The following is a 13,505-nucleotide window of genomic DNA, read 5'->3' on the forward strand; positions in this document are numbered from 1 at the left end:
TGGGGCATTCACTTCGATTCCAAATCCCTTATTGGTAAAGTTGTGTGTTCCCATGGTCCCTGAGGCAAAATTCTTGGGACTAATCTTTACTCCACACATCAAGCAGCTGTACATCAAGTGTACAAGGACTTTGAACATCCTCTTTGTCCTTTCTTCTACTTCTTGGGAAGAGGATCAACTTACCATGCTAAAGGTCTATCATGCACTCATTTGAGCAAAATTGGATTATGGCTCTGCCTGGACCTTGACCTTGAAGACATTGGATATTGTTCATCAACAGGGGCTTTTTACACTTCTCCAGTCCAGAGTTTATACAGTGAGTCACATAAACCTCTTCTATACCTCTGCCATTTGTAACTGTCTTAGCTGTGTGCTGCAAAACTTCGATTCTTACCACAGCATCTCACCTGGGATTGTGTTTTCCTTCCTCAATGGGTCATGGATTTTCATAATAGACAGTCTGCCATTGTTCCTTTTGGCCTTTATACCTAGGAGCAGTTGGCTGAATTGGGTCTGTTCTTGGATGATGTTGCTATATCCACTGGTCAGCCTATCCCACCATGGCTTATTACCATCTCCAAATGCGACTTTTCTTTAAGTCATCTGAAAAAGGCAGATACTCCCGATTATAAATACCTTCTTCTATTTTCCAAACTTCTTTCGAACACACATTCCCATTTATACGGATGGTTCAAAATCAAGGGACTTGAGCACTTTGCAGAAATTTATCACACTTATAGTTTGACTGTGACATTTTCTGATCTGTATACATGAAATTAAAATTGTCTATAATTATGACTTTATTCTTAGTGAAGCATTTTTAAGAAACCAGAAAAAAAATATCTGTCTGTGAATATATTGAGTCTATTTTTTTAGTAACTGAGTGCAAAGTGAATTTTATAATCAGTGATGATGAGAAAACCCACTTGTAGAGAAAAATATATGTGTAAAAATGGCTGGTTTGGGTTGAAAAAATTTTTTTATGTAAAGGAGCGAACAATGTTTCGACCTTCTTCAGTCATCATCAGGTTCACAAAAAAAAGGGGGTAACTAACTGATAGCTGGCTACATGTTTGAAGGGGGTTGTGTAACTGACTGTAGGAATGTAGATGGAGTGCTTAGATGTTTGATTATAATTATTAATATAGGTATAAAGGTGTTCCTTTGTATTGGTTTATTTTGGGCTTGAGTTGTATAAGTAAGGTTTATTTAATTTTGCATTTGTTTATGTTTGTGTCTTTATTTAGTATTTGGGTGTTTTCTATGGTTATGTTGTGTTTATTTGATTTGCAGTGTTTGAAAATGTATGAAGGTGACTTTTTGTGTTCTTTGAATCTGTTCTCCATTTTTCTACTTGTTTCTCCAATATAGAAGTCGTGGCAGTTATCACATTGTATTTTATAAATAATGTTGATGTGGTGGTTGTCAGTGTAGTTTTTACACTTAGTTTTGTGCCTGGTTTTTGAATAAATTTGGTATTAACTGAAATGTCATATTTTGTTACTAGTTTTTGCCAAATGTTGGTTATTTTTCTGCTGATGTTGGGAATATATGGTATGCAGTAGTATATGGTTTCCTGATTTTTTAATTCGAGGGATATATTTACTTTTGTTAGTTGATTTTGCTTTGTGTCTAGGTGTGTGCGTATAATGTTTTCTATGGTTTGTGGATGAAACTTATTGATGTTGATGAAGTATTGTTTTATTTTGTCTAATTCATCGTTAATTTTATCTGGTGAGCATAGTTTTATGGCTGTGTTTATTTGGTTTCTTAGTATGTTGAGTTTTTGTTTTGTTTCATGTGCTGAGTCCCAAGGAATGTATAGTCCAGTATGGGTTATTTTTGGTGGATTTCTGTTTTAAGTTGTGTATCGGTTCTTGTAATTTTGAGGTTAAGAAATGATATTTGATTGCTTTCTTCCTGTTCACATATGAAGTTAATGTTGGGATGTATAGAGTTAAGGTGATTGAAAAAATTAAGTATGTGTTCTGTAGATTTGAATCCCGCAACCGTGTCATCTACATATCTGTACCAGTATAGTGGTGGATGTAATGCTGTGTTAATTGCTTGTGTTTCAACTTGTTTCATAAAAATATTGGCTAGAACTGATGATACTGGGTTGCCCATTTTCTCCAGTAAAATTTAGAAGATAAAACTTGTATACTATTTAAATATGGATTATTAGCAACACTTTTATGCTATGTACATTGGTATAACATAAAATGAAATGTAGTTTAATTAAATTTTGGATGTAAGCCCCTGAAAACCTTGTGACATGCAGTGAAGGATGCACAAGTAGAGAAGGCTAACTTATGGCCTTTTTCTTAAATGCTTTTATCAGCCCCTTGTACTTATCCACTATCTTCTTTGGCCTGCAAAAACTACATTATCACTATTCCTGTTTTTAATACTTCTTGTTCCATCAGTTATATCCCCCACATGTGCTCCAGAGTAGCATAATCTAATTTATTTTCCTGTTTTCTCCCCATAGACTAATCTATCCATCTACCTCATCAAAGAATCACCTGTAACTATAACCTCCTTAAGTTTATCACTCACATCTTTCTCTCTTTCTTTTGTTTTTCTTCCCTCCAATAGTTTACCTTCAGGTTATACAAAATCCCTTCCTCATTTAAAACATATTTATTGTGGAAGGTAAACTTCTGTAAGTATATTTTCTTGTTTTATTTTTCAATTTCAATTTTGTTGCTGTGTTGATAGCAACAGGAACAAAAATCTTTGTGATGATTTTATAGGTTGCTCGGGAGGTTGTTTTTATCTGAGTTGCCTTTTTTATCTGAGTTGAGAGGATTCAAGTTGTTAGGGCACTCGTAATCTAAGGGTCACAGGTTTGAATCCCTGTCACACCAAGCATGCTCACTCTTTTAGTTGTGGGGATGTGGTAGTGTGACAATTAATCCCCCTATTCAGTAGTAAGAGAGTAGCTGAAGAGTTGGCAGTGGCTTGTGATGATTAGCTACCTTCTTTCAAGTCTTATGCTGCTAAATTAGGGACAGCTATGCAGATAACTCTCATTTTATTTTGAGCAAAACTCAGAATAAGCTTATTTGAGAGAAGCTTAATATAATTTTACTATTCATTAGTAAAAGAGTATAGTGAAATCTTGCAGCTTTAACAGGGAGCAGTTGTGGAACTTAAGGCAGCACAAATCAAGAAAAAATGAGTTGAGGATAAAGACAGCCACTCAGAGTTATGCTAGTAGAAATTTATTTGTTGACCTGTGAATAGTAACTGCTAATAATTCAAGTCTTTTGTTTTGGTTGGAATTGTTCAGAAAAACTATAATCTACATTTAAAAAAAAGTAAAGGATTCTCTGAAATATACTACATTCTTTAGGCCTATGCCTTGTAATCTATATAAAGGATAATCCCTTATTAAGGAAAGTAACAAATGTAAGTAGGCAACTAATATTGGCATTATTTATTACATGTAATATTGTTTTATGTTTATCAGTAAGGTATCCAATAAGAAAATATTCAAAATTGAACACCTTCCCACCCCACCCCCCAAAAAAAAAGTAGAAATTTTTTGGTCTGTAGTACTGATAAAGAACATTTAATACTAGATGTCACCAGTAATGCTAAAAAAACAAAAATCTGGTAACTACATTTAATAGGAATACTGCTGAAGAATGGATAAAGTACACTTATTGATATTACTCTAAATGTCATCAGTACTTTGAAAGACACACAAACATAGTACAAGAGAAGAGCAGTCCAGTCATGAATTTTACAGAATTTTGAAATAATTTGTATATGGATAAATATCAAGTATATGATTTATTTTTTTCATAAATCCAGCATTTTCAACTGATTTTTAAATTTACCACTTTTGCAGGATTGAACATAACAATCCCAAAACCAGTGTCTTAACAACTCGTACTCTTGATACTGCAGAAGAAGGCTGTGCTGTAGACATGCATCATTTTGATACTGGTAAGTAATAATTCTGTAAAGTTGCTATATATCTTTTACTAATATCTAATGTAAACTGTCTTCTCAAAAATATACTGAATTTTGTGTCAATTGCTTCAATAGTATTATACAGAAATCAGGTATTGTGGGGGAGAATAACATGGAACTCATATTTATTTTCTCAGGAACTATATACATAACTCAGAAGTACAGTACAGAATACATATTTCTATTTTCTGATTATAGTAATACTGAATTCATATTCCTTGTGTCTGGAGTTTAATACAAAACTGTCTTGTTTATCTTCTCAAGAGAATAATACAGAACTTTTATGTATTATCTCATGAGAATAATCCTGATCCATTGTGTAACTACTCATAGTGTAACACAGAACTTTCATCTTATCGTAAGAGAATAATACATGGCTGTTTCTCTTCTCTAGAGTATAATAAAGAATTATTATGTACATATTTTCAAGATAATAACACAGAACTAATGTCTGTTTACTTGTGAGTACAGTATTTAAATCTCATTTGTATTTCCTGAGGATTACAATACAGAACTCGCATATTTTCTCAGGGGTACAATGCAAAATATATTTTCAGTGTTTTTACTTGAATTTTTTTAATATATTCATAATATTTGTATAACTTCCAGCTGTATTTATAAGGTATAAGCATGTTTTTGGTGGTCACAGAGATTTTGACTTTTCTTTGTTTAGTTATAAAGATACATGATGCATAATATGGTTGTTATATTAACCATATTTGTTCTAAACATACTTTGTACAATAATATTTTTCATGACATTAATAATCTTGTATGGTTAATTTTTCATATTTATTAGAAATGTAGTTTCTATTTAAGATTTTATTGTTGTTTATGATTATATGTTTACTTTTTTTTTATAATTACTTAGGATCTCAGTCTATTTTATCATATGCAACTGTGTACGGTTCAATTGTTGGATGGGATCTTCGTTTTCCTGGTACAGCATGGAGGATAGAAAATGACCTTCGACTTGGTAAGATCATTCCTTTCAGAAGTATTAATTGCAAAGTATGTGTTAGGAATTTTTAAAGTTATTGTACATTGATGGATATGAAATTCACAGTTGCATCATTTTCTTTACTGTAAACATTTTATTTTGATAAGACTTGTGAACAGCAGGACATTTCACTAGTTAAACAACTTGACATGTCAAGAGTGGAACTAGAACATGTGGCATTGACTCTTTTGGAATTTACAGAGATTGTTATTACAGAAAATTATTACATTTTATGTTTCGATTATTATTCATAAAAACCTACTGAAAAATGTTTTTGATACTGAGAATACTGACATTTTAAATATGAAGTTGTTTGATTAATATTTAATTCAGGACCTATCTTGTAAATCCACAAACTTTCTTTAGTGTGTAGCATCTCTTTGCTGTATGCACTTACCAAGATACTGAAGTGTTTTGAAACAACATTTATGTAGCAGTCCTCTAGGCATTGGTGAAGAATAGACAACTGATTATATAAAGTATTCTGTGCATGCTCAAACACCGTATTTCAGAACCCACATAGCCAAAGTTGCACTTTGGATATGTAGGTTTATATATCATGTGAGAACGATGCATAAGTGGGATCCTGTCTTTATATGTAAAATAATTATTTAAATGAAACAATGGTTTAAATGCAATTTGAAACTAATGTGAGGGTATATCTAATTATTTAAAATGGACTTTATATTTTTCTTTAATTTTATTAAATGGTTACCAGTAAATGGTAGAATACAATAAACTGTTTCTTTAATTTCAACTTGTTTACTCATTTTAGCCCCCTCGAGGTGGATTCCTGTATATAGTGAGGGGATCTCCCAGAAAAGGTTCTGTACTTTCATTTAACCTCCCCTGGGATCTAAACATTCACCCATGTGTTTGCTGTGTGTGGTGACCCGTGAAGGAGAGAAGAGGATCCTAGTGGTCTAATCCCAACACAACACTTTGGTCTGGAATTTCTGTAGACAGGCAGTCTTGGGGTGTCCCCTCGGGTCAGTCGGCTGGTCTACTTGGACTAGGGTCAACCGAGTGCCAGTGCTGGACATTCTCAACAAGTGTCGTTCACAATGTGTTTGATACTGGTGTTCGTGTATAGTGCTCATGAAACCCTGGCATTACTGCAGTGTTCTTATTTGGCATTGTAGTGCATCTCCTCCTAGGGCTTCATGGGGGATGAGGTCAGTGGGCAATGAAATGTATTGCCTTTATTATGGACACCCCCATTTATGAAAAAATAAATAAAAATGAAAAATCTGAAAAAAACAAATTATCGGAAAACAGCCACACACGGACATCTCTATTGTACAGTCACCATCACAGTCAGAATCTGTACCTTGCTATCTAATTATTCATTTCTTATCCAAGAAATTCTCAGGGCAAATGTTTCCCTTTTTTATTCAAAAGGGATTAGAGGGACTTGCTGCCACCCCTAAGTCAGTAAAAATGTTACACTCTGGAGATATTTTGGTGGAAACAACTTTAGCACAACATACCAAACTCCTCTTGAAATTGAAGGCCATTGGCCTCAAGGATTTGTTAAGGCTACTCCCCATGCAACTTTGAATTTTTCCAGAGGAATTATAGTTGAGAGGGATTTAAAGAACATTCGACAGTAGGAGATCCCTGCTGGTTTCTCCAGCCAAAGCATTTCTGCAGTGTGTTAAATCTCCACATGCAAAGGCGGAATTATGGTGCCTACTACTGTTCTGATATTGATATTTTCATCACCACGTCCTCCTGTCACAGTCAGAGCAGGTAATTCGAACTATAAGGTACAGCTATACATTCGCAACTCTCTCGTATGTTTCCAGTGTCAGTGGTTCGGTCAATCAAAAGCATTGTGTCATGGTTCTTTAGTATGTGCTCATTGTGGTTGCAAAGACCACCATGCTTGCAAGTGTGAACTGAAACCACACTGTTAACTATAGAAGTCCACACCCCTCTTACTCTATTTCTTGCCCTAAATGGGTGGAGGATAACGAAGTGCAATTTTCAAGACTATAAATAATATCTTCTACCCAAAGTCTTGGAACTTATTTACCCCCACTCCATCTGAGACATATCCTGCTGCACTCCATACCACTGCCAACAGTGAGAGTGCAGACAGATCTCTCCATGCCTCCAGCAGAGTCTTATGCAAAACATCTGAAAAGTCTTTTGTTCTCCATGATTAAAAGAGTTGGAGAATCTATGCCTACTTCCATCTCTGTCCCTGCCATTCCTTCCAGTGACTGCCCAGTTCCACTTCCTTTGACTTTGGATTCAGGTGTTTCCTTGGATCCATTCTCTTTGGCTGCCCCAACATGCAAAACGATTACTCATCGTGCCCTCAGTTGCTGGAATCTTTGTCTACAGACAGAGACCTGCCTACTTGACCCAGGGCAGGGTCCAATAAAGAAAAAGAATGTCAAAAACATAAGGACTCCCTGCCCCATTCCCCTCCACATAAATAAAAAATTGCCACTTTCATCCAGTGGAACTGTCTTGATTTTCATTCAGATAGAGACAGCATTAAGGATTTGATTGATTCTTACTGTCCTGTGTGTCTATCCTTAAAGTTACCCTTTGGCAGTTTTCTTTGTACAGAAATGACAGGTTGTGTGATGGAGGGGTGGCACTGCTGGTTGATCAGCATGTACCCACCCTATCTTTGTCTCTCAATACATCCATGGAAGCTGAAGCTATCCATGTTTCCTTGGGTTGTACCATCACTATTTGTTATCTCTACCTGGATCCTGAAGAGACCTGTAATCAGTCAGACCTTGATGCTCTCATTGAGTAGTTACTGTCTGCCTTTTTAATCCTGGGGGATTTTAATGGACATAATCTCCTCCGGCATGGTGCTAATATTGATGGGATGGGTCATTCCATAGAGCATATGCTCTAGAATCACAACCTTTCTCTCTTCAGTACTGGTTTTTATATTTACGTTTATGCACCTACTCAGTCTCTTACTGCTGTTGATATCTCTATCTGCACTTTTCTCTCACTTTTCTTAGAGGTTTGACAATAACACACAGAACAGTAATCATTTTCCTGTCATTTTGAGAGAGACTAGCTATAGTCAATGTCACCTGGCCGACATGTCTCGATTAATGTTGGGCCAGACCAAATGGCCCTCTTTCACTGCTCTCTCAGAACTTGATCCTGCCATCATCTGTAAGCCATTGATAGATGACTGTGTGGCAGCAGTGACTGACTGTATTGTCTAGGCAGCTGCTCAGTATATTCCTAAAATTTTGACATGTTTTCCACATTATCCTCATCTGTGGTGGAATTATGCCTGACACATAACACAGAAGGCTCAGAAATGAGCTTGGGATACCTCTTGTAAGTGTCTCACACTTTTAAACCATACTACGTTTTAGCAGGTCCCGTGCATATGCTCAGCAGGTCAGACATCAAAGGCAGAAGAAATCTTAGATTAAATACATCTCTGTCATATCTACTACCATCAGTTACAAAGTCATATGGGATAAGGTTCAAAAGGTCAGTGGACAGTATACTTCTGCCCCCTCTTTCGATCTTGCTCTCTGATGGCCATAAAGTTACTGATGCCCAGAGCATCACCAATACTCTCAGCAAAAGCTTTTCTTATGCATCTAGCATTTCTGCTTCTTCCCCCAACTTCAAGACATGGGCAGAGCTATTGCCTCTTTCCTTTCAAGCTGATTGTCTCTATGACTATAATAACCCCTTTATGCTGGTGGAACTCAAACTTTCTCTTCATAGGTCTGCCAGTACATCAGTCAGATATGACGATATTCATTACAAGATGCTGCACCATCTCTTTCATGCCTCTCTTGCTATTCTTCTGGTTGTTTTTAACCAGATCTAGCAGGATATTGTGTTTCTTGATGCTTGGCACCATTCTGTTGTCCTCCCTTTTCCTAAGCCTGGAAAGGATCCCAAGATTCCTCAAACTACTGTCCAATTGCTTTTATTAGCTGTCTCTGTAAGATCTGAGAGAGGATGATTAATGCTCATGTTGTTTAGTTCTTCAAATCAAACAGCTGCCTTTCGCCCACCCAGCATGAGTTCCAACAACAACACTTCACCATGGACTACCTGATTTGATTTGAAACATCAATCAGGAAAGCCTTTCTCAAGCAGCAACATCTTATTTTTGTATTCTTTTACCTTGAGAAACCTTATAATACAACATGGAGGTATGACATTTTGCAAGACCTCCACTCATGTGGGTTGTATGAACATTTACCCATTTTTATAAAACATTTTTTAATGGACCAGCAGTTTCAAATCTATGTGGGTTTGGCACTTTCCTATTCTTTCCCACTGGAATTTGGAGTCCCTCAGGGCTGTGTGTCTTCAGTGTCACACTTTTTATTATGAAGATTAATATTGTCAGTGGACAACTTCCCCTACAGTTACAAATGGTCTCAATGTCGACAACTTCCCCATAACATGTCAGTTGCAGAGTATGAAGTTCATTGAATGGCAACTACAGACTGCCCTCAGTCAGTTACTGAAGTGGACCACAGCAAATAGTTTTACCTTTTCTCACTCTAAAACCACTTGCGTGCACTTCTGCTACCAACATAGTACTCAACAGATCCCAAGCTCCATCTTGGAGAACTTGTGCTTCCCTTGGTCCCTGATGCAAAGTTCTTGGGGCTTATCTTTGACCGTAAGCTGACCTCTATTCCACACATCAAGCAGCTATGAATCAAATGTACAAAGGCACTGAACATTGTCTGTGTCCTCTCTTCCACTTTTTGTGGAGCAGATTGATGTTTTATGCTAAAAATCTATCATGTTCTCACTTGATCAAAACTGGACTATGGGTCTCTGGTCTGTGGCTTTGCAGAGTTTGTACACTGAGTCTCATGAACCTTCTCTACATCTCTGCCATTTGCAACTGTTTCTTTACTATATGTTTCAAAACTTCAATCTCTAGTACAACCACATGGGATTGTGTTTTCCTTCCTTAGTGGACCATGCTTTTTCAAAATAGATGGCCGCTATTGTTCCTTTTGGCCTTCGTATTTAGACACAGTTGGATGAAATGGGTCTGTCCTAGGATGACATAGCTGTATCCATTGGTTAGCCCATCCCCAAATGTGGCTTTTCTTTGAGTCATATGAAAAAGGCAGATACTCCCGATTGTAAGTACCTCTTTTGACTTGCCAAACATATTTTGAACCATCCATTCCTTCTCATGTATACAGATGGTTCAAAATCAGGTGACTCTGTGGGCTCTGCCATGGTTTGTTGTGGTTCATTGATTGCACACACAATCCCCTCTACAGTTTCTGTGTTCATTGCTGAATTATACATCATTTCTCTTGCCATGGATCATGTAGAAGCTATGCAGTACATGAACTGTACTTTTTATACTAACTCACTCAGCACTCTACTAGCCCTGGAATTGCTTTATATCAATTCTCACTCTGTTCTCATCAATATTGAAAACAGACTAGCCCATTTCTCCTTATCACCTACTTCTATCCAATTTTTCTAGGCTATGTCGGTATTTGCAGGAACAAGTTCACTGACATCTCAGCTAAGTCTGTCTACTCTGGTGCTATCACAGCATTGATACATGGAGTGCAGTCCTATATCTAAGGCTCAGCTCCTCGTCAGTTGGCAGTCAACTTGGAGTGAGCAATGTGATAAGCTTTTCCAAATCAAACCTTCTATAGCTCTTTGGCTATCTTGCTTCTGTGAGGATCAGAAGGAGGAAGTTGTCATGGCTAGGCTATGTATTGGTCACAGTTTTTTAACTCATTGCTTTCTCTTATCTGGGACTGATGCACCAATGCATGGTCTGTGTGACACTCAAGTCACAGTAGCCCACATTTTACTGTTGAACCATAATTACGACAGTGAGCAATGGCACCATTTTAAACATAATTTTAACATAGGTTCACCCTTGGTGTTGGATAGTGTCATTGGCGAGTGTGACGCTGTCCAACTTAGTTGTGTTTTTAAATGTTTGAGAGCCATTGGCCTTTTTAACTATATATAAGTTTTTAATGTGTAAATTGTTTTGTCTTAGCATGATTCCTTTTTATATGTCTTAATAATTTTACTTTTACTTTTTACCAGTTGTTTGGCAATGATAGCCCAGTTTTTTTAGCCAATAAATGATAAACAACCAATGAACTAATTTTAGGAATTTAAAAATCTTTTAAATAATTCTTAATACCAATATTAGTTAATTATAGAGGAAAACTTTGTATTTCTTCCAGAAAAGAAGCAAAGATACTAATTGTGCTATAAGTTCAGCGAATTACATTATAAATTAATTTCTTTTAAATTCAAAAGGTAAAAAATGGAAAAAAAGAAAGTTGGCTTACAATATCACTTTGTGTCAAAACTTCTACCTAAATTAACAAACTTAATGTCTAAAAAAGGTAAACCATATATTTTTATGTTGATTATTCAAATAATTTTGAAATTCAAAAGTATCAGATTTATTTTTGAAAACTAAAAAATATGTCATCAAGATATCTTCTATAATACAAATGTTTAACCTTTACCAGACAACATTTTAACCTTCATAATAACTTAAAATGAATTAGCCAAACATGATGCAAGACTTGAACCCATAAATATCCCATCAAGATGTTTGTAATGACATCCACTGAAAAAAAATAAATAAAAAAATGGCTTTTTGGTAACAAATTCTAATAGCTTTTTAAATACAAGTTTGGTTATACCTCTGACAACATTATAATTTTCAAAAATTAAATTGCTACTTAACTCAATTACTTCATTTAAGGGTAAATTGGTAAACAAAAAGATGTAAAAACCGGCAATACAAACAGGTGCATTATAAGCCAATGTAGATACATCTTTGATGAATTAAAAACTATTTTTTTTATTGTGATATAGTTGGTCTCCTTCTCTCTCAATCTTTAGCAAATAATCCTGTGAGCATTTTTCTTTGGTTGCTGTAGGACCCAATTTCTAAAATTTAGTATTATCATTTAAATATTTAAAACTTTATAATATTTTTATTTACAATTACTACATTATTCCCTTTATACAGTTTAAGAATTACTGAATTAGCAAGTGAGCTAAGATGTTTTTTAAAGCCAAAATTTTCTCTTTAAATAAGTTCCTTTGAACTTTCTTCAGGTCAAACTGTAGTATCCTGAAATTTCTGTAACTCTTTTATCAAATGAAACATTTTTTTCTTCTATTGATATATGTTTTAATTTGTGTAGTTTCAGTATAAATTAGGCTTTTGCATGTATGATAAAGATAACATTTATTTGTCAATATGATATTAGTATCAAACCTTGACTAATTAGTAGGAATTATTTGTGTTTTGGACTAAGCTGAAAGTAACAGTATATGAAGATCTAAACCAAAGATTTTAAATATCATATTTTGTATTAACAATACTTCAAATGTCTTCATATTAAAAAATAGTTATACATTTGTTTGTGTTTAAACATTTTAGATTAGTTATTAAAATAACTCAAAGTTTTTAGATATCAAGTTGTAAAACATCTGATTCTTGTATTAATAATTTTTTCTTAAGTAGGATCTTATTATTATTCTATTTTTAAGGCTTAATTACATCCTACTGCGTTGATCCACATAACTGTTGGCTTGTGGTTGGGACATCTAGTGGCAACTTGGTTTGTTGGGACCTGCGCTTTCAGCTTCCAATTACTACTGTAACTCATCCAACAGGTTAGGAAATATAAAGGAAATAGATAAAGCAATATCAAGAATAACTTGAGTTGTCATTTAAAAACATTTGAGTTTTAAAGTTACTTTAGATATGGTATTTATTTTAAACTGTGATATGATACAAGTGTTAACCACTATTGTGATATATGATAAGAGTTGGCTAACTCTTATGGTATGACTTTCACTTTTGGTGAATTAAGGTTAGCTTGTAAAGATCTCTAACAGTGTTACACTCAAAATTTAATTAAACAACTCATTATAAGTGTGTGGTAATAAATCTGCATGAAAATATAGTTTATAATTCAGTTTTTATGTTGTCCAAGTTTAACTTCTTAGTTTCAGAAACAAAAGTAGAAAATTTTTAATATTCATTTTTCTGTGCAGTGATGAGTCTGTGTTCTGATTTCTTTACACTATAATTTTCTAACTTCTGAGACAGGTCACTGCAATCGGTAGCAATTAGAAACACAAATTATACATTGTTATCCCTTAGTCAAAGAGAAATTCTTGGTTTGTATTGATTAGACAGTAGCAGAATTTATTAATTTAATTATAGATTATCTAGAAAGCAGTATAAATTATTATATTTCTGAATCATTCTGTTCTAATGACTAATGTGTTTTTGTTCTAAAGTGCATATTTGAAAGCTACTTGATGTTTTTTTGGGAGTACATAAACTTGTGAGACTCTACTAGACTTAAAGGAGGATGTCAGTTATTTTTACTTGAGTGCAAACAGCTCAGATACACAACGATCATTAGAAATCCTTGTTTATATGTATATTTTTTAGTGATCAACTTTATAATTAGATGGTTAACTACCAGTACTGTGAGACAATGACAATTGATTAACCATCT

General features: G+C 34.8%; 1 protein-coding gene across 6 annotated transcripts in view; it reads left to right on the forward strand.

The window, feature by feature from the left end:
* Positions 1-13,505, forward strand: part of Vps15 (vacuolar protein sorting 15) — a 199,496-nt gene that overhangs the window by 181,835 nt on the left and 4,156 nt on the right. For all 6 annotated transcript variants that reach the window (XM_076473726.1, XM_076473729.1, XM_076473730.1 and 3 more), the window contains 3 exons: positions 3,860-3,957; positions 4,855-4,959; positions 12,523-12,648. In XM_076473726.1, coding sequence (XP_076329841.1) covers positions 3,860-3,957; positions 4,855-4,959; positions 12,523-12,648 — 329 coding nt within the window. The remainder of the gene's footprint in view (positions 1-3,859; positions 3,958-4,854; positions 4,960-12,522; positions 12,649-13,505) is intronic.

This window comes from Tachypleus tridentatus, chromosome 12 (genome assembly GCF_004210375.1).
Source record: "Tachypleus tridentatus isolate NWPU-2018 chromosome 12, ASM421037v1, whole genome shotgun sequence".
Taxonomy (NCBI): domain Eukaryota; kingdom Metazoa; phylum Arthropoda; class Merostomata; order Xiphosura; family Limulidae; genus Tachypleus; species Tachypleus tridentatus.